General features: G+C 43.6%; 1 protein-coding gene across 1 annotated transcript in view; it reads left to right on the forward strand.

The window, feature by feature from the left end:
- Nucleotides 1–419: 419 nt before the first annotated feature.
- The window catches only part of LOC311126713 (rho guanine nucleotide exchange factor 18-like), a gene marked incomplete at both ends in the record, with an annotated part of 51,318 nt that continues 27,075 nt past the window's right edge, over nt 420–24,662 (forward strand). Inside the window, 2 exons of the mRNA XM_084200705.1 lie at nt 420–452; nt 5,903–5,930. Of these exons, the coding sequence (XP_084056831.1) occupies nt 420–452; nt 5,903–5,930 (61 nt within the window). The remainder of the gene's footprint in view (nt 453–5,902; nt 5,931–24,662) is intronic.

Genomic DNA, 24,662 nt, shown 5'->3' on the forward strand with positions numbered 1-24,662 from the left:
CTCCGGACCGTACCCCTCCCACTCCACGAGGTACTGAAAGCCCCATACCCGACGCCTCGAATCCAGGATGGAATGGACCGAGTACGCCGGGGCCCCCTCAATGTCCAGAGGAGGTGGAGGGACCTCCCGCACCTCAGACTCCTGGAGCGAACCAGCTACCACCGGCCTGAGGAGAGACACATGAAACGAGGGTTAATACGGTAATCAGGGGGAAGTAATAACCTATATGTGACCTCGTTGACTCTCCTCAGGACTTTGAACGGCCCCACAAACCGCGGGCTCAGCTTCCGGCAGGGTAGGCGGAGGAGCAGATTCCGGGTCGAGAGCCAGACCCGATCCCCCGGTACAAAGACGGGGGCCTCACTGCGGTGGCGGTCAGCTTTGGCCTTCTGACGACGCACAACGCGTTTGAGGTGAACATGGGCAGCATCCATGGTCCCATGGTCCTGGCAGTAGGACCGCAGGAACCTACCCACGTCCTGATTTACCCGTTCCACCTGCCCATTACTCTCGGGGTGGAACCCAGAGGTCAGACTGACCGAGACCCCCAGACGTTCCATGAACGCCTTCCAGACCATGGACGTGAACTGGGGACCTCGGTCCGACACTATATCCTCTGGTACCCCGTAGTGCCGGAAGACATGAGTAAACAGGGCCTCCGCAGTCTGCAGGGCTGTGGGGAGACCGGGCAGAGGAAGGAGGCTGCAGGACTTTGAGAAGCGGTCCACAACGACCAGGATGGTGGCGTTACCTTGGGAGAGGGGAAGATCAGTCAGAAAATCAATGCTAAGGTGAGACCATGGTCGTTGTGGAACTGGTAACGGTTGTAGCATACCTGCAGGGAGGTGCCTAGGTGCCTTACTCTGGGCGCACACCGAACAGGAGGAGACGTACACCCTCACGTCCTTAGCCAAGGTAGGCCACCAGTACTTTCCGCTCAGGCAGCGCACTGTACGACCGATACCTGGGTGACCAGAGGAGGGTGATGTGTGTGCCCAGAAGATCAGACGATCACAGATAAGAGCAGGCATGTACTGTAGCCCATCTGGACACTGAGGTGGAGAGGGATCCGTGCGTAATGTCTGCTCTATATCCGTGTCCATCGCCCATACTACCGGCGCCACAATGCAGGAGGCCGGCAGTATGGGAGTGTTGTCTCTGGGCCTCTCCTCTGTGTCATACAGCCGGGACAGCGCGTCTGCCTTCACGTTCTTCGTACCCGGGATGTATGATAGAGTGAAATCAAACCTGGTGAAGAATAGGGCCCACCTGGCCTGCCGAGGATTCAGCCTCCTCGCTGCCCGGATGTACTCCAGGTTACGGTGGTCCGTCAAGACGAGGAAAGGGTGTTTTGCCCCCTCGAGCCAATGCCTCCACACGGTCAAGGCTCCGACAACAGCCAACAGCTCCCGATCACCAATGCCGTAGTTCTGCTCCGCCGGGCTGAGCTTCTTCGAAAAGAACGCACAGGGACGAAGCTTGGGTGGCGTACCCGAGCGTTGAGACAGGACAGCTACTATCCCAACCTCGGATGCATCCACCTCCACTACGAACGGTAGTGATGAATCGGGGTGGGCCAGTACTGGGGCTGAGGTGAACAGACCCCGCAGTTTGCTGAAGGCCAGGTCAGCCTCAGCAAACCAGCGGAGCCGGGATGGCCCACCCTTCAACAGGGAGGTAATGGGAGCTGCGACCTTGCCAAAGCCCCGGACAAACCTCCGATAATAGTTGGCAAAGCCAAGGAAGCGCTGCACCTCCTTAACCGTGGTTGGAGTCGGCCAATTACGCACGGCTGAAATGCGATCTCCCTCCATCTCCACACCAGAGGTGGAAATGGGGTATCCAAGGAAGGAGACGGACTGCTGGAAAAACATACACTTCTCTGCCTTAGCATAAAGGTCATTTTCCAACAGTCGGGCCAGCACCTTGCGAACCAGGGACACATGCTCGGCGCGCGTAGCAGAATACACCAGGATGTCATCGATGTAGACCACTACACCGCGACCAAGCATGTCCCGAAACACCTCGTTCACAAAGGACTGGAAGATGGATGGGAGCGTTCATCAAACCATAGGGCATCACCAGGTATTCATAATGTCCCGTGTTTGTGCTGAATGCTGTCTTCCACTCATCTCCTTCTCGGATACGCACCAGGTTGTACGCACTCCTGAGATCTAATTTGGCCGGCATCAGGCCGGCACCATCGGAGCGGGAGAAGGTGTCCGTCCTCGTTTCCCGCCTCTGTGGGAAAGCCCTGGAGTGGGCCAACGCGGTGTGGAACGAAGGAGGAGCTACAGGGAGTCCGCTCGCCTCTTTCGGGCGGTATTCGACCACCCGCCCGAGGGTCGAGAGGCGGGTGAGCGACTGGTCCACCTGAGGCAGGGGACGAGGACCGCGCAGGACTTCGCGTTGGAGTTCCGGACGCTGGCAGCGGGGTCCGGGTGGAACGAGCGGGCCCTGATTGACCATTTTCGGTGCCATTTGCAGGAGGACGTCCGACGGGAGCTAGCCTGCTGGGACACCATGTTGTCCTTCGATAAACTGGTGGGTGATTCTGTGATGCGTGTGATAGGAGGAGTCAGGCGCAGGAGAGTAATACGCATCCAAAAACGTTATTCCGTCGATAAACAGTTCCGCAAGCATGCGACAACAAAACTCAGGCACAGGGGAAATATCTACCCTGGCAACAACAAGGTAAGGGTAGCTCAACCGAGCTACACACAGCTCACTACAAACAATCACCCACACAGACAAGGAAGCAGAGGGAACACTTATACAATGACTAATTGGGGATAAGGACCAGGTGTGTGTGATTAATTAGACAAGACGAGTGGAGTGATGATAAATGGATCGGAAGCAGCTAGTAAGCCGGTGACGGCGAACGCCGAAACCTGCCCGAACAAGGAGGGGAAGCAGCCTCGGCGGAAGTCGTGACAGAAGTGACTGTTTCAACTGTTAACATGGTATTTAGGCCTACTAGGAAGTATGTGGTAACAGTGGAACTTACTTCATAGAATTCTACAGAATTGGTAACTATCTAAGAAGTGAACACGTAATTCATACCTCATTATTGTGTGATTGCTATTTCACCATGTACTTTATGAGTAAATGCCTGGAATGTTCTGTACCGTAAGTAAGATAAAGTGTTGCTACCAGACAATGTTTACAACTACAATAGAAGCACTCCACTCTGAAAGCTGAACAGGATGTTTCAACACCAATGTGCTTCTCCTTCTGTCACTCTTTCCTCACCCCCTATGCAGGAGCAGTCCAGATGATAAGATGATATTACACATTGTAGTGTGGAGTGATTTCAGTGCCAACAGAAATTGTATTTGAATTCTATAATTTTGAATTTGTATTAAAAGATATTGATATTTTATTTTTCATGATTTGAAACTGCGTTGACTTAATATTGAATTCAAGTACAATTTCTGTTGGCACTGAAATCATTCCATTATGTAGCCTCATGGCGAAAGAGTCATGATGAAGTATCCCTCTCTTTGGTGTGACGGCGAGGCACCATCAGCAGATGACGGGGAAAAGAAACACTAAACACACACAGACAGGAGAGGAATAGCATAACGGTCTGATACCAGTGTAAGAGGGAAGTGGTATTGTGGTGTCGAGAAAACTATGCTGAGATGCTGTGAGAACAAGAATTCCGCTGACACTGTACTTTGATTATAAAGGTTTATTTACATCAAAGGGTGACAGCGTCAATTTACAGATATCTGCAGAATATCTGGAGAACAACGACCCCAATCTGTAATATGTTGTTCTGTCCTCCTTTGTTTTGACCGTGGTATTTATATCCTATGCCCTATGTTACATAATATGGGTGTTTTCCCTACAGACCAATCCCAGGAGGCCACCTAACAGACTTCCTCGGCTTTAGGGTGCCCCTATAGAACTACTCTCCAGATGCTCCCTTTAAGCTGAGTCAACATCCTCTAAAACCATTTGAAACCATTAGCAAAGTCATAAATTCCTCAGATACCACAGTATTAATTGTTGTTTTTTAAATCACTCCCACATAACAGCCTTTCTTTGGACGTTGACATGGACATATTAATGCAATGCAATAGTATAGCTGTTAGGGGAAAAGGATGACTGAAATATTGGCACCAAACAGAGCAGAGGGGCTTATTGAATGACTTGCATGAGACCCAATGGAATATCGTACCACCCACAGACACTAATTCCCACTACTTCACGAAACCGCATGCTCTTTACGTTTGGCTGGCCGAAAGTATTCAATTAATCTGAGTTTCCAAGTAATGGCCTGAGACAAAAATCCTAACCTCTTGGAATAACAAGGAAGGAACCCACGGGGAAAGGTATGTCAGTCACTGAATTTAATTTCTCATCCAAAAAAATACTCTCTCTCTGTTTACTAATGTAATTGAGCTGCGGTTGAAGTAAAAGTCCCCTTTCTGCAAATAAGGGAGGATGTTTGTTTATTTGCTGCTTCATTTGTTTTGTACCCTTGTTATTGTTATATTGAATGAGTTGAGCCAAAAATAGTTCACTTCTTACATGGTTTCTAGGCTGTGTGTGTCCCCTTCCCTCTTACCATCTTATCTCAAGTCCAAACAGCATTGTTTGAAACTGTAGTTGGGCCTCAAGCCACACATCACTTATAGTATATAGTACCCAGCTACTGGATAGAACGACATTTGGGCCTGCCGTTTTTTGTATACGTTAATGTCACAACTTGTGTTAATGGATTTTCATAGACCCTTCTCTTTGCACACATGGTCTGCAGTGATTATTTGGGAGGGGAATCCTCTGGGAAACAGTGTGACTGTAAACACATGGAGAAGTCTCTCTCTCTCTCTCTCTCTCTCTCTCGCTCTCTCTCTCTCTCTCTCTCTCTCTCTCTCTCTCTCTCTGTCTCTCTGTCTCTCTGTCTCTCTCTCTCTCTCTCTCTCTCTCTCTCTCTCTCTCTCTCTCTCTCTCTCTCTCTCTCTCTCTCTCTCTCTCCTCTTAGTTTTTAAACTGTATGGGGAACTTGTAGTCTCAGTGTCCATTTCATATTATACTCTAATTCCACTCTGGAATGAGGAAACTACTGCCTTATATCTGCCTGGTTACTCTTATTCAGTTTATTGTCTAGGAGAAGTCAGATATAGCTACAGTATATCATCTACTATACTGGTAGTAGATTATCCTACCTGAAACTCATTTTTTTCCACTTAAAGGGCTTGAAGTATTTATAGACCTGAGTAGAGAGACAAAGCCCACAATCACCTAAAAACAGGCATAAATCGGACAGCAGGACAAGACAGCTGGGGAATATTATGGATGACTGTTTACTTTAGTTTGCTTATTAAGCGTTAAACAAATCACACTGATATATCTCACAAGGCACCAAACAGTCAGGACGCTTAGGACTGGGCTGCCTTGTGATTTAACACTAACCAGTGACAGACAGGCAGCAGGCAGTAATACAAAACACACGCACACAAATGCAAGCAGGCAGCCAGGCACACACACACAAGAATGAAAGACATACTGTGGATGACTTACATTTTAGTAAAAATATTAAATACTTTTCCAGTTGGAATCTTCTAAAACGCTACATGCCCAAATTAATTCAACTCCAACCTCCTCCAAATGTTTACCGAATGCAGGAAAAGTAAACAACCATAATTAATGACCTACTTATTGGCGTGAGAAAAGTAGTGAGTATCCCTTTAATTCTGAACCCAAGCCTAGGATAATCAGCCTAGAATCAGCCTGTGGAATGCGTCGTGTGTAAAACAGGGATTGTTCCCACAATTCTTGATCGGAGAGTGTAGGGAAGACGAACTGGACGGAGAAAAGAGTGGGAATACTTGTTGAATTTAATCGTTTGAGTGCACTGATTTACACGGCAGACCGATTTCTTTGAAATTAGATCACAGACTTCTGTGTTTTCTTTCACGGTAAGCTTTCGAACAGATCAGGTGGATGCGCCGTTGTTTCTCTCACTTGTTGCAGAGATCCATTTAGAAGCTACAGTAGTTAGCTAACCAGTATGTTAAGGTAGTTGGCAAGTAATCTAGCTAATGTTAGCTATCTATAGGCCAGCTAGCTGTTTGATAAAGGTACAGAGACAAACTACATGTAGAGATGCTTAAGTAGCTAGCTACCGACAGTACTGAAATGCGTACCGTAGTTCAATTCTGTATTTAATTACGTTGACCTAGCTAGTTTATAGCTAGGTAGCTTGCTATCCAAGTTAGAGCTAGTTGGCTACCAAGAGAGCTAGCTGGCTACAGTACTAGAGAAAATGTGCTAGCTAATTGTGGTCAATCTATCATTTGCTACTGTTCCTTACAAAATATAACTATCTAGCTAGCTATCTTTATTAAGATTTGTGATTGAGATCCTCTTGCAACAGGTGATCGAGCTAGGTTTACTACTAGTTAGCATCTATTTTACTAGAAAGCCAATCAACTAGCTAGCTATAGCTAATTATCTCATCGTTTTTGTTGATGTTTTAGCAAACATAGCAAGACATTTTTCAATTGAGTTTAACAGTAGCTACATCACTGTTTCAATAATGTATTTATTGTTGTTTACTCTCGAACTAATACCATGTAGACCTACATAACTCTTTCATTAGCTACGAATACAGGCTTGTCCCTCACAAATGTTTCTTTATATTTTTGGCAGTTAAAAAAATCCGTTTTTAAGACATCTCAAGTGTCAGTTTGAAAATCACTGCTAAACTACATTGTAACTTTATGAGATCAAAGTGTAATCTCAAACGAATGCACTGCTTCATATGTATATCATCACTTTTTGGCATGCTTCATTTGGGAGTGAAAAAGTGATGGTTCCTTGTCCCATTTCTTCAAACGCTCCGACACACAAACCCAGGTCTGGACTAGGTGGTCACATTTCCCACCAACCCCTCAGTTTTCTGAGCTCACTGGGTCTGGGTCACATGGTAATAATTGTGCTTGGCAGGTCTGCCAGTGCATAACAGCTCACCCCAGTGGCTCTGAGTCTACCCCATGTTAGGACCCTGCTTCTCCATGCATGACTGGCCACTCTCCTTCCCTGCCTGCCCTGCCACCCTCCTCCCCCGCCTGCCCTACCACCCTCCTCCCCCGCCTGCCCTACCACCCTCCTCCCCCGCCTGCCCTACCACCCTCCTCCCCCGCCTGCCCTACCACCCTCCTCCCCCGCCTGCCCTACCACCCTCCTCCCCCGCCTGCCCTACCACTCTCCTTCCCCGCCTGCCCTACCACTCTCCTTCCCCGCCTGCCCTACCACTCTCCTTCCCCGCCTGCCCTACCACTCTCCTTCCCCGCCTGCCCTACCACTCTCCTTCCCCGCCTGCCCTACCACTCTCCTTCCCCGCCTGCCCTACCACTCTCCTTCCCCGCCTGCCCTACCACTCTCCTTCCCCGCCTGCCCTACCACTCTCCTCCCCTGCCTGCCCTACCACCCTCCTCCCCTGCCTGCCCTACCACTCTCCTCCCCTGCCTGCCCTACCACTCTCCTCCCCTGCCTGCCCTACCACTCTCCTCCCCTGCCTGCCCTACCACTCTCCTCCCCTGCCTGCCCTACCACTCTCCTCCCCTGCCTGCCCTACCACTCTCCTCCCCTGCCTGCCCTACCACCCTCCTCCCCTGCCTGCCCTACCACTCTCCTTCCCTGCCTGCCCTACCACTCTCCTTCCCTGCCTGCCCTACCACCCTCCTCCCCTGCCTGCCCTACCACCCTCCTCCCCTGCCTGCCCTACCACTCTCCTTCCCTGCCTGCCCTACCACTCTCCTCCCCTGCCTGCCCTACCACTCTCCTCCCCTGCCTGCCCTACCACTCTCCTCCCCTGCCTGCCCTACCACTCTCCTTCCCTGCCTGCCCTACCTCTACCTAGGGATGGGGCAGGTGCACTAAACAGGCTACGCTACTCAGTCAGGGCAGACCAGCCCCCCTCACCAAGTTCCTATTCAGTAGGTAGGAATGTTTAGAAAGCTGCAGATGGACAATATATTATGGAAAAAACAGCATTCTGTGTTGTGGACTATGAACATTGTGCGATGGAACAATATTATGCTAAGAACTAAAACTTGTTTGAAACTTGTTTGACTAATGATGTCACGTGATACTGGTGCTGAGGCTGTCCCCAGTGGGTGCTTTTGTCCTGGGATTTCTGTGAATTAGCGTAGACCTAGGTCAGGTGCACAGACAGTTAGTTGCTTGTTGTTGTCGTCAGAGTTTTGCTGTGAAGATGGATCGTCAAAGCAGCGTAGCAGAAGTAGACTACAACGTCGTAGACTGTAGTGGTTTCTCTCTATCTGTATTAGCTTTGGCATTATGCCTATGTCATTTTGTAACATTATTATTTATTTTATTTTTTTATTTTTATTTAACATTATGAGTAAATCTTTCCTATAGCCGTCTGTACATCGACTGCCAGACCTGACGTACACTACCAGTCAAAAGTTTGGACACCTACTCCTTCAAGGGTTTTTCTTAATTTTTTACATTGTAGAATAATAGTGAAAACATCAAAACTATGAAATAACACACATGGAATCATGTAGTAACCAAAAAAGTGTTAAACAAATCAAAATATATTTTATATTTGAGGTTCTTCAAAGTAGCCACCCTTTGCCTTGATGACAGCTTTGCTCACGCTTGGCATTCTCTCAACCAGCTTCATGGGGTAGTCACCTGGAATTGTACATTTTAGTCATTTAGCAGACGCTCTTATCCAGAGCAACTTGCAGTTAGTGAGTGCGTACATTTTTATAAAAAAATAAAATAATAATTATACTGGAATGCATTTCAATTAACAGGTGTACCGCCTTAAAAGTTAATTTGTGGAATTTATTTCCTTCTTAATGCGTTTGAGCCAATCAGTTGTGTTGTGACAAGATAGTGGGGGTATACAGAAGATAGCCCTATTTGGTAAAAGACCAAGTCCGTATTATGGCAAGAACAGCTCAAATAAGCAAAGAGAAACAACAGTGCATCATTACTTTAAGACATGATGATCAGTCAATCTGGAAAATGTCAAGAACTTTGAAAGGTTCTTCCAGTGCAGTCGCAAAAACCTTCAAGCGCTATGAGGACCGCCACAGGAATGTAAAACCCAGAGTTACCTCTGCTGTAGAGGATAAGTTAGTTACCAGCCTCAGAAATTGCAGCCCAAATAAACACTTCACAGAGTTAAGTCACAGATCTCAACATCAACTGTTCAGAGGAGACTGTGTGAATCAGGCCTTCATGTTCGAATTGCTGCAAAGAAACCACTACTAAAGGAAACAAATTAAGGAAGAGAACTGCTTGGGCCAGGAAACACGAGCAATAGACATTAGACCGGTGGAAATTTGTCCATTGGTCTGGAGTCCAAATTGGAGATTTTTGGTTCCAACCACCGTGTCTTTGTGAGACGTGGTATGGGTGAACGGATGATCTCCGCATGTAGTTCCCACCGTAAAGCATGGAGGAGGAGGTGTTATGGTTTGGGGGTGCTTTGCTGGTGACACTGTCTGTGATTTTATTTTATTCAAGGCACACTTAACCAGCATGGTTATCACAGCATTCTGCAGCGATACACCATCCCATCTGGTTTGGGCTTAGTGGGACTATCATTTGTTTTTCAACAGGACAATGACCCAACACACATCCAGGCTGTGTAAGGGCTATTTTACCAAAAAGGAGAGTGATGGAGTGCTGCATCAGATGACCTGGCCTCCACAATCCCCCGACCTCAACCCAATTGAGATGGTTTGGGATGAGTCGGAACTGAAGAGTGAAGGAAAAGCAGCCAACAAGTGCTCAGCATATGTGGGAACTCCTTCAAGACTGTTGGAAAAGCATTCCAGGTGAAGCTGGTTGAGAGAATGCCAAGAGTGTGCAAAGCTGTCATCAAGGCAAAGGGTGGCTATTTGAAAAATATCAAATATATTTTGATTTGTTTAACACTTTTTTTTGGTTACTACATGATTCCATATGTGTTATTTCATAGTTTTGATGTCTTCACTATTATTTTACAATGTAAAAATAAAGAAAAACCCTTGAATGAGTAGGTGTGTACAAACTTTTGACTTGTACTGTATGTTAGAAAATAGGAATGCTGCTGAAAAAAGCTTTTTGAAAGGGCGGTGTAGGTAGATTGTTCAAGATGTCATTGAATTCTGGTCAATGTGAATAAATGATTAGGCTACAGTGGCTTGTGAAATTATTCACCCCCTTTGCATTGTTCCAATTTTGTTGCCTTACAACCTGGAATTATTATAATAATTTTTTTGGGGGGGGTTTGTATCATTTGATTTACACAACATGCCTACCACTTTGAAGATGCAAAATATTGTTTTATTGTTAAACAAACAAGAAATAAGACCAAAAAACAGAACTTGAGCGTGCATAACTACCCCCCCCCCCCAAAAAAAAAGTATATACTTTGTAGAGCCACCTTTTTGCATCAATTACAGCTGCAAGTCTCTTGGGGTATGTGTCTATAAGCTTGGCACATCTAGCCACTGGGATTTTTGCCCATCCTTCAAGTTGGATGGGTTCCGCTGGTGTACAGCAATCTTTAAGTCATACCACAGATTCTCAATTGGATTGAGGTCTGGGCTTTGACTAGGTCATTCCAAGACATTTAAATGTTTCCCCTTAAACCACTCAAATGTTGCTTTAGCAGTATGCTTAGGGTCATTGTCCTGCTGGAAGTTGAACCTCCGTCCCAGTCTCAAATCTCTGGAAGACAAACAGGTTTCCCTCAAGAATTTCCCTGTATTTAGCTCCATCATTCCTTCAATTCTGACCAGTTTCCCTGTTCCTGCCGATGGAAAAACATCCCCACAGCATGATGCTGCCACCACCATGCTTCACTGTGGGGATGGTGTTCTCGGGGTGATGAGAGGTGTTGGGTTTATTCCAGACATAGCGTTTTCCTTGATGGCCAAAAAGCTCAATTTTAGTCTCATCTGACCAGAGTACCTTCTTCCATATGTTTGGGGAGTCTCCCACATGCCCTTTGGCGAACACCAAACATGTTTGCTTATTTTGTTCTTGAAGCAATGGCTTTTTTCTGGCCACTCTTCCGTAAAGCCCAGCTCTGTGGAGTGTACGGCTTGAAGTGGTCCTATGGACAGATACTCCAATCTCCGCTGTGGAGCTTTGCAGCTCCTTCAGGGTTATCTTTGGTCTCTTTGTTGCCTCTCTGATTAATGCCCTCCTTGCCTGGTCCGTGAGTTTTGGTGGGCGGCCCTCTCTTGGCAGGTTTGTTGTGGTGCCATTTTTTTAAATAATGGATTTAATGGTGCTCTGTGAGATGTTCAAAGTTTTATGATATATTTTTATAACCCAACACTGATCTGTACTTCTCCAACTTTGTCCCTGACCTGTTTGGAGAGCTCTTTGGTCTTCATGGTGCCGCTTGCTTGGTGGTGCCCCTTGCTTAGTGGTGTTGCAGACTCTGGGGCCTTTCAGAACAGGTGTATGTGTGTGTATATATACTGAGATCATGTGACAGATCATGTGACACTTAGATTTCACACAGGTGGACTTGATTTAACTAATTATGTGACTTCTGAAGGTAATTGGTTGCACCAGATCTTATTTAGGGGCTTCATAGCAAAGGGGGTAAATACATATGCACGAACCACTTTTGCGTTATTTATTTATTTGAATTTTTTGAAACAAGTTATTTTTTTCATTCCGCTTCACCAATTTGGACTATTTTGTGTATGTCCATTACATGAAATGCAAAAAAAAATCCATTTAAATTACAGGTTGTAATGCAACAAAATGGGGATGAATACTTTTGTAAGGCATTATATATATATATACGTTTAATGGTGTTAATTGGTTACAGTTGGGGACTATCAGGTGTGAGCTGAGAGCTTGGCTACCCATCCCTAACCCATCCCCTATCTAACTTCATGCCAGGTGCTTCCCTAAAGCACCTGCTATTGACTGCTGTGCTACAAATAAAGCGTACAGTAAAACTGGACTGACAAATGAAACAAGATGTACTACTACTAGTAAGGATCCTCTTCCAGGGAAAACAATATAACTTAATAAGAAATCCCTTCCCTTCACTATCGCAATCTGACTGTGCGTGTGTGATTCCAGTAATCTGTGTGGCGGTTTCTCCCTTAAAGATAACACAAGCCCTTGCATTCTTCAGGGCAGGCTGATATTGAGGAGTGTCTGCTTGCAGCCTGTAGTCTCCACCTCTCTCTTGTTGTGGTGGGTCATGGAATTTAGAAAGACGGTTATTTGTCAGCCAAATGACCACGGTCACCGTTGTAATTGTTCGAATAGCAAACGTTTTGTAAAAAAGAGTTTATCCTCCGTCTCCTGTGTTGGTTAGCCAGTGTGGCCTGTTTTGGTAAGACATTGTGAGGCATGTGTTTTATGATACTCATTTGCTACAACACCTTTGATGAAACGAGGGGCAACAAAGTTTCATCACGTTGTTAAGAGTCTATGTTACAGCGGAAACAGACTCAACTTGACTTTTGTCTGAATGCCAAGCGGTCTTCCGTCAGCTGTTCGGTCCACAGCACAACATTCTAGAACTGGGTCGTTTTGTCTCGTTATATTGGCTGTTCTATGTGGACCAGGCTTTAACTTTGGTGCTTTTGGGGGGAAAGTTTGTTGACTTTAATATGTACAACTTTTTTAAAATAAAAATATGTATTAAAGCGGTTAATGAGTTTTATTTTAATGACGGTTATTTTATTTTAATGACTGTCTTCATCCATAATTGTCAATTGACACTATTATACAATTACCGTGCCAGCCTTAGTGGTTGCTCCTGTCTCGAGACGGTACAGACTGTCTGTACACACACCATTGAGTCAGTTGGTCATTAGTGTTGAGCGATTTAACCAACATTTCGGTTATTTTATTATTTGACCAATGTAGGTTCAATTATTTGAATTCCATTTCATTCGTTTTTTTCTTCTTCTGTGAGCTCAATAAGCACATTGCACATTTTCTGGAGAGATAAATCGGATGAAGCCCGAGCTATGCAATGTAGTCGGGAGTTATAGTTTCCAACAGGCCAATTTTCTACGTAGTTTAGTGCAGAAAATGTGGTATTTAACTACAATGACCATAATCCATTGCGCGCCTACTTGTCCGTCTGTTTCTTTGACACCTATTACATAAAAGAGACCGAAGAACGCATGAGAGGGAAACAGAGCAGTTGCTTCGCGAGGCATCTACCTGAAAATACATGATCTAAGTGATTGATAGCCTAGTTGGTATTCAGCAATCATAAAAGTATGCCTTATTTACTTTGAATAACTACTAAGATTGTGATTTTGTCAGACAGCATAGGCAGCAGCTCTGTAGAGATGATGACTTAGAATTAAATAGTCATAAAACAAATATAATATACACAACTATACAAAAAAATATAAAGTAACTAGGCAACAGGATAGATAATAGACAGTAGCAGCAGTATACTGTAGGTAGGGGTAAAGTGACTAGACAACAGGATAGATAATAGACAGTAGCAGCAGTATACTGTAGGTAGGGGTAAAGTGACTAGACAACAGGATAGATAATAGACAGTAGCAGCAGTATACTGTAGGTAGGGGTAAAGTGACTAGGCAACAGGATAGATAATAGACAGTAGCAGCAGTATACTGTAGGTAGGGGTAAAGTGACTAGACAACAGGATAGATAATAGACAGTAGCAGCAGTATACTGTAGGTAGGGGTAAAGTGACTAGACAACAGGATAGATAATAGACAGTAGCAGCAGTATATTGTAGGTAGGGGTAAAGTGACTAGACAACAGGATAGATAATAGACAGTAGCAGCAGTATACTGTAGGTAGGGGTAAAGTGACTAGACAACAGGATAGATAATAGACAGTAGCAGCAGTATACTGTAGGTAGGGGTAAAGTGACTAGACAACAGGATAGATAATAGACAGTAGCAGCAGTATACTGTAGGTAGGGGTAAAGTGACTAGACAACAGGATAGATAATAGACAGTAGCAGCAGTATACTGTAGGTAGGGGTAAAGTGACTAGACAACAGGATAGATAATAGACAGCAGCAGTATACTGTAGGGAGGGGTAAAGTGACTAGACAACAGGATAGATAATAGACAGTAGCAGCAGTATACTGTAGGTAGGGGTAAAGTGACTAGATAATAGACAGTAGCAGCAGTATACTGTAGGTAGGGGTAAAGTGACTAGACAACAGGATAGATAATAGACAGTAGCAGTATACTGTAGGTAGGGGTAAAGGGACTAGACAACAGGATAGATAATAGACAGTAGCAGCAGTATACTGTAGGTAGGGGTAAAGTGACTAGGCAACAGGATAGATAATAGACAGTAGCAGCAGTATACTGTAGGTAGGGGTAAAGTAACTATGCAACAGGATAGATAATAGACAGTAGCAGCAGTATACTGTAGGTAGGGGTAAAGTGACTAGGCAACAGGATAGATAATAGACAGTAGCAGCAGTATACTGTAGGTAGGGGTAAAGTGACTAGGCAACAGGATAGATAATAGACAGTAGCAGCAGTATACTGTAGGTAGGGGTAAAGTAACTAGGCAACAGGATAGATAATAGACAGTAGCAGCAGTATACTGTAGGTAGGGGTAAAGTGACTAGACAACAGGATAGATAATAGACAGTAGCAGCAGTATACTGTAGGTAGGGGTAAAGTGACTAGGCAACATGATAGATAATAGACAGTAGCAGCAGTATACTGTAGGTAGGGGTAAAGTGACTAGACAACAGGATAGATAATAGACAGTAGCAGTATACTGTAGGTAGGGGTAAAGTGACTAGGCAACAGGATAGATAATAGACAGTAGCAGCAGTATACTGTAGGTAGGGGTAAAGTGACTAGACAACAGGATAGATAATAGACAGTAGCAGCAGTATACTGTAGGTAGGGGTAAAGTGACTAGACAACAGGATAGATAATAGACAGTAGCAGCAGTATACTGTAGGTAGGGGTAAAGTGACTAGGCAACAGGATAGATAATAGACAGTAGCAGCAGTATACTGTAGGTAGGGGTAAAGTGACTAGACAACAGGATAGATAATAGACAGTAGCAGCAGTATACTGTAGGTAGGGGTAAAGTGACTAGACAACAGGATAGATAATAGACAGTAGCAGCAGTATACTGTAGGTAGGGGTAAAGTGACTAGGCAACAGGATAGATAATAGACAGTAGCAGCAGTATACTGTAGGTAGGGGTGAAGTGACTAGGCGACAGGATAGATAATAGACAGTAGCAGCAGTATACTGTAGGTAGGGGTAAAGTGACTAGGCAACAGGATAGATAATAGACAGTAGCAGTATACTGTAGGTAGGGGTAAAGTGACTAGGCAACAGGATAGATAATAGACAGCAGCAGTATACTGTAGGTAGGGGTAAAGGGACTAGTCAACAGGATAGATAATAGACAGTAGCAGCAGTATACTGTAGGTAGGGGTAAAGGGACTAGTCAACAGGATAGATAATAGACAGTAGCAGCAGTATACTGTAGGTAGGGGTAAAGTGACTAGACAACAGGATAGATAATAGACAGTAGCAGCAGTATACTGTAGGTAGGGGTAAAGTGACTAGATAATAGACAGTAGCAACAGTATACTGTAGGGAGGGGTAAAGTGACTAGGCAACAGGATAGATAATAGACAGTAGCAGCAGTATACTGTAGGTAGGGGTAAAGTGACTAGACAACAGGATAGATAATAGACAGTAGCAGCAGTATACTGTAGGTAGGGGTAAAGTGACTAGACAACAGGATAGATAATAGACAGTAGCAGCAGTATACTGTAGGTAGGGGTAAAGTGACTAGATAATAGACAGTAGCAGCAGTATACTGTAGGTAGGGGTAAAGTGACTAGGCAACAGGATAGATAATAGACAGTAGCAGCAGTATACTGTAGGTAGGGGTAAAGTGACTAGACAACAGGATAGATAATAGACAGTAGCAGCAGTATACTGTAGGGAAGGGTGAAGTGACTAGACAACAGGATAGATAATAGACAGTAGCAGCAGTATACTGTAGGTAGGGGTAAAGTAACTAGGCAACAGGATAGATAATAGACAGTAGCAGCAGTATACTGTAGGTAGGGGTAAAGTGACTAGGCAACAGGATAGATAATAGATAGTAGCAGCAGTATACTGTAGGTAGGGGTAAAGTGACTAGACAACAGGATAGATAATAGACAGTAGCAGCAGTATATTGTAGGTAGGGGTAAAGTGACTAGACAACAGGATAGATAATAGACAGCAGCAGTATATTGTAGGTAGGGGTAAAGTGACTAGTCAACAGGATAGATAATAGACAGTAGCAGCAGTATATTGTAGGTAGGGGTAAAGTGACTAGGCAACAGGATAGATAATAGACAGTAGCAGCAGTATACTGTAGGTAGGGGTAAAGTGACTAGACAACAGGATAGATAATAGACAGTAGCAGCAGTATATTGTAGGTAGGGGTAAAGTGACTAGACAACAGGATAGATAATAGACAGTAGCAGCAGTATACTGTAGGTAGGGGTAAAGTGACTAGATAATAGACAGTAGCAGCAGTATACTGTAGGTAGGGGTAAAGTGACTAGACAACAGGATAGATAATAGACAGTAGCAGCAGTATATTGTAGGTAGGGGTAAAGTGACTAGACAACAGGATAGATAATAGACAGTAGCAGCAGTATACTGTAGGTAGGGGTAAAGTAACTAGGCAACAGGATAGATAATAGACAGTAGCAGCAGTATACTGTAGGTAGGGGTAAAGTGACTAGACAACAGGATAGATAATAGACAGTAGCAGCAGTATATTGTAGGTAGGGGTAAAGTGACTAGACAACAGGATAGATAATAGACAGTAGCAGCAGTATACTGTAGGTAGGGGTAAAGTGACTAGATAATAGACAGTAGCAGCAGTATACTGTAGGTAGGGGTAAAGTGACTAGACAACAGGATAGATAATAGACAGTAGCAGCAGTATATTGTAGGTAGGGGTAAAGTGACTAGACAACAGGATAGATAATAGACAGTAGCAGCAGTATACTGTAGGTAGGGGTAAAGTAACTAGGCAACAGGATAGATAATAGACAGTAGCAGCAGTATACTGTAGGTAGGGGTAAAGTGACTAGACAACAGGATAGATAATAGACAGTAGCAGCAGTATACTGTAGGTAGGGGTAAAGTGACTAGACAACAGGATAGATAATAGACAGTAGCAGCAGTATACTGTAGGTAGGGGTAAAGTGACTAGATAATAGACAGTAGCAACAGTATACTGTAGGGAAGGGTGAAGTGACTAGTCAACAGGATAGATAATAGACAGTAGCAGCAGTATACTGTAGGTAGGGGTAAAGTGACTAGGCAACAGGATAGATAATAGACAGTAGCAGCAGTATACTGTAGGTAGGGGTAAAGTAACTAGGCAACAGGATAGATAATAGACAGTAGCAGCAGTATACTGTAGGTAGGGGTAAAGTAACTAGGCAACAGGATAGATAATAGACAGTAGCAGCAGTATACTGTAGGTAGGGGTAAAGTGACTAGTCAACAGGATAGATAATAGACAGTAGCAGCAGTATACTGTAGGTAGGGGTAAAGTGACTAGACAACAGGATAGATAATAGACAGTAGCAGCAGTATACTGTAGGTAGGGGTAAAGTGACTAGACAACAGGATAGATAATAGACAGTAGCAGCAGTATACTGTAGGTAGGGGTAAAGTGACTAGGCAACAGGATAGATAATAGACAGTAGCAGCAGTATACTGTAGGTAGGGGTAAAGTGACTAGACAACAGGATAGATAATAGACAGTAGCAGCAGTATACTGTAGGGAAGGGTGAAGTGACTAGACAACAGGATAGATAATAGACAGTAGCAGCAGTATACTGTAGGTAGGGATAAAGTGACTAGACAACAGGATAGATAATAGACAGTAGCAGCAGTATACTGTAGGTAGGGATAAAGTGACTAGGCGACAGGATAGATAATAGACAGTAACAGCAGTATACTGTAGGTAGGGGTAAAGGGACTAGACAACAGGATAGATAATAGACAGTAGCAGCAGTATACTGTAGGTAGGGGTAAAGTGACTAGACAACAGGATAGATAATAGACAGTAGCAGCAGTATACTGTAGGTAGGGGTAAAGTGACTAGGCAACAGGATAGATAATAGACAGTAGCAGCAGTATACTGTAGGTAGGGGTAAAGTGACTAGACAACAGGATAGATAATAGACAGTAGCAGCAGTATACTGTAGGTAGGGGTAAAGGGACTAGACAACAGGATAGATAATAGACAGCAGCAGCAGTATACTGTAGGTAGGGGTAAAGTGACTAGACAACAGGATAGATAATAGACAGTAGCAGCAGTATACTGTAGGTAGGGGTAAAGTGACTAGACAACAGGATAGATAATAGACAGTAGCAGCAGTATACTGTAGGTAGGGGTAAAGTGACTAGACAACAGGATAGATAATAGACAGTAGCAGCAGTATACTGTAGGTAGGGGTAAAGTGACTAGACAACAGGATAGATAATAGACAGTAGCAGCAGTATACTGTAGGTAGGGGTAAAGTGACTAGGCAACAGGATAGATAATAGACAGTAGCAGCAGTATACTGTAGGTAGGGGTAAAGTGACTAGACAACAGGATAGATAATAGACAGCAGCAGTATACTGTAGGTAGGGATAAAGTGACTAGGCGACAGGATAGATAATAGACAGTAGCAGCAGTATACTGTAGGTAGGGGTAAAGTGACTAGACAACAGGATAGATAATAGACAGTAGCAGCAGTATACTGTAGGTAGGGGTAAAGTGACTAGGCAACAGGATAGATAATAGACAGTAGCAGCAGTATACTGTAGGTAGGGGTAAAGTGACTAGATAATAGACAGTAGCAACAGTATACTGTAGGGAAGGGTGAAGTGACTAGTCAACAGGATAGATAATAGACAGTAGCAGCAGTATACTGTAGGTAGGGGTAAAGTGACTAGGCAACAGGATAGATAATAGACAGTAGCAGCAGTATACTGTAGGTAGGGGTAAAGTGACTAGACAACAGGATAGATAATAGACAGTAGCAGCAGTATACTGTAGGGAAGGGTGAAGTGACTAGACAACAGGATAGATAATAGACAGTAGCAGCAGTATACTGTAGGTAGGGGTAAAGTAACTAGGCAACAGGATAGATAATAGACAGTAGCAGCAGTATACTGTAGGTAGGGGTAAAGTGACTAGGCAACAGGATAGATAATAGACAGTAGCAGCAGTATACTGTAGGTAGGGGTAAAGTGACTAGATAATAGACAGTAGCAACAGTATACTGTAGGGAAGGGTGAAGTGACTAGACAACAGGATAGATAATAGACAGTAGCAGCAGTATACTGTAGGTAGGGGTAAAGTGACTAGGCAACAGGATAGATAATAGACAGTAGCAGCAGTATATTGTAGGTAGGGGTAAAGTGACTAGACAACAGGATAGATAATAGACAGTAGCAGCAGTATATTGTAGGTAGGGGTGAAGTGACTAGACAACAGGATAGATAATAGACAGTAGCAGCAGTATATTGTAGGTAGGGGTAAAGTGACTAGACAACAGGATAGATAATAGACAGCAGCAGTATATTGTAGGTAGGGGTAAAGTGACTAGTCAACAGGATAGATAATAGACAGTAGCAGCAGTATATTGTAGGTAGGGGTAAAGTGACTAGGCAACAGGATAGATAATAGACAGTAGCAGCAGTATACTGTAGGTAGGGGTAAAGTGACTAGACAACAGGATAGATAATAGACAGTAGCATCAGTATATTGTAGGTAGGGGTAAAGTGACTAGACAACAGGATAGATAATAGACAGTAGCAGCAGTATACTGTAGGTAGGGGTAAAGTGACTAGATAATAGACAGTAGCAGCAGTATACTGTAGGTAGGGGTAAAGTGACTAGACAACAGGATAGATAATAGACAGTAGCAGCAGTATACTGTAGGTAGGGGTAAAGTGACTAGATAATAGACAGTAGCAGCAGTATACTGTAGGTAGGGGTAAAGTGACTAGACAACAGGATAGATAATAGACAGTAGCATCAGTATATTGTAGGTAGGGGTAAAGTGACTAGACAACAGGATAGATAATAGACAGTAGCAGCAGTATACTGTAGGTAGGGGTAAAGTGACTAGATAATAGACAGTAGCAGCAGTATACTGTAGGTAGGGGTAAAGTGACTAGGCAACAGGATAGATAATAGACAGTAGCAGCAGTATACTGTAGGTAGGGGTAAAGTGACTAGACAACAGGATAGATAATAGACAGTAGCAGCAGTATATTGTAGGTAGGGGTAAAGTGACTAGACAACAGGATAGATAATAGACAGTAGCAGCAGTATACTGTAGGTAGGGGTAAAGTAACTAGGCAACAGGATAGATAAAAGACAGTAGCAGCAGTATACTGTAGGTAGGGGTAAAGTGACTAGACAACAGGATAGATAATAGACAGTAGCAGCAGTATACTGTAGGTAGGGGTAAAGTGACTAGACAACAGGATAGATAATAGACAGTAGCAGCAGTATACTGTAGGTAGGGGTAAAGTGACTAGATAATAGACAGTAGCAACAGTATACTGTAGGGAAGGGTGAAGTGACTAGTCAACAGGATAGATAATAGACAGTAGCAGCAGTATACTGTAGGTAGGGGTAAAGTGACTAGGCAACAGGATAGATAATAGACAGTAGCAGCAGTATACTGTAGGTAGGGGTAAAGTGACTAGATAATAGACAGTAGCAACAGTATACTGTAGGGAAGGGTGAAGTGACTAGTCAACAGGATAGATAATAGACAGTAGCAGCAGTATACTGTAGGTAGGGGTAAAGGGACTAGATAATAGACAGTAGCAACAGTGTATGTGTTGAGTGTGAAAGTGTGTGTGGCGTCCAGTATGTACACTACCGGTCAAAAGTTTTAGAACACCTACTCATTCAAGGGTTTTTCTTTATTTTTACTATTTTCTACATTGTGGAATAATAGTGAAGACATCAACACTATGAAATAACACATGGAATCATGTAGAAACCAAAAATGTGTTTTATATTTTATATTTGAGATTCTTCAAATAGCCACCCTTTGCCTTGATGACAGCTTTGCACACTCTTGGCATTCTCTCAACCAGCTTCACCTGGAATGCTTTTCCAACAGTCTTGAAGGAGTTCCCACATATGCTGAGCACTTGTTGGCTGCTTTTCCATCACTCTGCTGTTCGACTCAAAACCATCTCAATAGGGTTGAGGTCGGGGGATTGTGGAGGCCAGGTCATCTGATGCAGCACTCCATCACTCTCCTTCTTGGTAAAATAGCCCTTACACAGCCTGGAGGTGTGTTGGGTCATTGTCCTGTTGAAAAACAAATGATAGTCCCACTAAGCCCAAACCAGATGGGATGGCGTATCGCTGCAGAATGCTGTGGTAGCCATGCTGGTTAAGTGTGCCTTGAATTCTAAATAAATCACCGACTGTCACCAGCAAAGCAGCCACACACCATAACACCTCCTCCATGCTTTACGGTGGGAACTTCACATGCGGAGATCATCCGTGCACCCACACCGCATCTCACAAAGAAACTGTGGTTCGAACCAAAAATCTCCAATTTGGACTCCAGACCAAAGGACACATTTCCACCGGTCTAATGTCCATTGCTCGTGTTTCTTGGCCCAAGCAGGTCTCTTCTTATTATTGGTTTCCTCTAGTAGTGGTTTCTTTGCAGAAATTCGACCATGAAGGCCTGATTCACACAGTCCCCTCTGAACAGTTGATGTTGAGATGTGTCTGTGACTTGAACTCTGTGAAGCATTTATTTGGGCTGCAATTTCTGAGGCTGGTAACTCTAATGAACTTATCCTCTGCAGCAGAGGTAACTCTGGGTCTTCCATTCCTGTGGCGGCCCTCATGAGAACCAATTTCATCATAGCGCTTGATGGATGGTTTTTGCGACTGCACTTGAAGAAACTTTCAAAGTTCTTGAAATGTTCTGTATTGACTGACCTTCATGTCTTAAAGTAATGATGGACTGTTGTTTCTCTTTGCTTATTTGAGATGTTCTTGCCATAATATGGACCATCTTCTGTATACCCCCCTGTATACAACACAACTGATTGGCTCAAACACATTAAGAAGGAAATAAATTCCACAAATTAACTTTTAACAAGGCACACCTGTTAATTGAAATGCATTCCAGGTGACTACCTCATGAAGCTGGTTGAGAGAATGCCAAGAGTGTGCAAAGCTGTCATCAAGGCAAATGGTGGCTATTTGAAGAATCTCAAATATAAAATATAAAACAAATTTTTGGTTACTACATGATTCCATGTGTGTTATTTCATAGTTTTGATGTCTCTACTATTATTCTACAATGTAAAAAATTGTAAAATAAAGAAAAACCCTTGAATGAGTAGGCGTGTCCAAACTTTTGACTGGTAGTGTGTGTGTGTGGGTTGGTAGAGTCCAGTGTGTGTGGATAGAGTCGGTGCAAGATAGTTGGAGTAAAAAAGGGTCAATGCAGGTAGTCCGGGTAGCCATTTGATTAGCTATTTAGCGCTCTTGTTTAGAAGTCTTATGGCTTTGGGGTAGAAGCTGTTGAGGGTCCTGTTGGTTCCAGACTTGGTGCGCTGGCTGGCTGGTCAGTGTTGGCTCACTATCGGCCCCTCGCCACACCATTACTGAATCATTCTTGCTGTCCCCCTCTGCCAGGCCTTTTCAGCAGCAGAGTACCCTGGTACTCACTCAGCCGTTGCCAAACACAGACCGAACTAAACCCTGATGGGTCAACTCTGAAATGTGCTACTTTTCTAATGTGTGTGCTGAGATATTTTAGAACTCTTTTTTATTTTTATTTTTTACAAAAACAAGCAAACCAACAGACGTTACACATTTATCCCAACCCGCAACCCACCCACAGGACCTGCTTTATTTATTTTTTTACGTAGTATTACATGGCAGAAATACAGTTTGATATGCACATTACACACAAAATGGTACTCAGACATATCTGTTATACATGATTGATATATGGTATTTTTGGTCCTAACTATCACAGATCATGCATGAGTTTTTAATCCCACTGCTAAACTACTCTCAGCCCATCCCACCCAGCTCCGTAGACTGCCCTCTCTTGGTTTCCATGTGCCATGTATATTTTTTTAACAGTGCAGGGATGTCTTACATTAATTCTGAACGCATCTAATCTCGTAGTGTCCACAGATTGTAAATTAAAGTGGAATATTTTTGCTAAGAGTATTGTTAATTGATTGACTATGGCTTTCCCAATTGCCCAACAGTGCTATTTTTGTAGGCTTAGTTAAGTGAATATTGTGATTTTTCTGCCTATCCTGGGACGAGAAACAAGCTACAATGCATTGGGAAAGTATTCAGACCCTTTCCCTTTCTGTTACGTTAGACTTATTCTCAAATTGATTAAATAAAATAATTTCCTCATCAATCTACACACAATAAATACCCCATAATGACATAGTGCAAAAACAGGTTTTTGGACTCTCAAACCATTACATTTTAGTCATTTAGCAGACGCTCTTATCCAGACAATCAGTGAGTGCAGATTCTCTGGTCTGATGAAACTAAGATTGAACTCTTTGGCCTGAATGCCAAGCGTCACATCTGGAGGAAACCAGGCACTGCTCATCACCTGGCCAATACCATCCCTACGGTGAAGCATGGTGGTGGCAGCATCATGCTGTGGGGATGTTTTTCAGAGGCAGGGACTGTATACTGTGCTGTACCCTACTGTACTGTAATGTACTGTGCTCTACTGTACTGGGTTCTACTGTACTGTAATGTACTGTACTGTGTTCTACTGTACTGTGTTCTACTGTACTGGGTTCTACTGTACTGGGTTCTACTGTACTGGGTTCTACTGTACTGGGTTCTACTGTACTGGGTTCTACTGTACTGTGTTCTACTGTACTGTGTTCTACTGTACTGGGTTCTACTGTACTGTGTTCTACTGTACTGTGTTCTACTGTACTGGGTTCTACTGTACTGGGTTCTACTGTACTGGGTTCTACTGTACTGGGTTCTACTGTACTGGGTTCTACTGTACTGTGTTCTACTGTACTGTGTTCTACTGTACTGTGTTCTACTGTACTGGGTTCTACTGTACTGTGCTCTACTGTGCTCCTGATCTAGTGGTGAAATTGTTAACTTGTCATGGTCCCAACTCTCTGGGTCTGGATCTTGGGACCAATTTCCTGGTATAAATCAGTTAATTAAAAAATAAAACAATTGTTAATTTGGTATGAAAATAATTTCGTTGTAAGTTAATCAAAATGATCAGCACTGTGCATGGTTCTCCCTTTTATTGCTACTTTTTCATTGTTTCGGCAGTGACATTTAGTGGGGTGGTAAGGAATCCAGGTACATTTTTCAAATATGCAATACCAAGTGTGAAAGTATTCAGACCCCTTGACTTTTTCCACATTTTGTTATGTTACAGCCTTATTCTAAAAAAATAAAAATAAAAAATCTACACACAATACCCCATAATGACCAAGCAAAAATAGTTTTTTTGGACATTTTTGCTAATTTATTAAAAATAAAACAACTTTACTCAGTACTTTGTTGAAGCATCTTTGGCAGCGATTACAGCATCGAGTCTTCTTGGGTTTGACGCTACAAGCTTGGCACACCTGTAT

This window comes from Coregonus lavaretus (genome assembly GCF_964263955.1).
Source record: "Coregonus lavaretus genome assembly, contig: HAP1_SCAFFOLD_3294, whole genome shotgun sequence".
In the NCBI taxonomy this organism is placed as follows: domain Eukaryota; kingdom Metazoa; phylum Chordata; class Actinopteri; order Salmoniformes; family Salmonidae; genus Coregonus; species Coregonus lavaretus.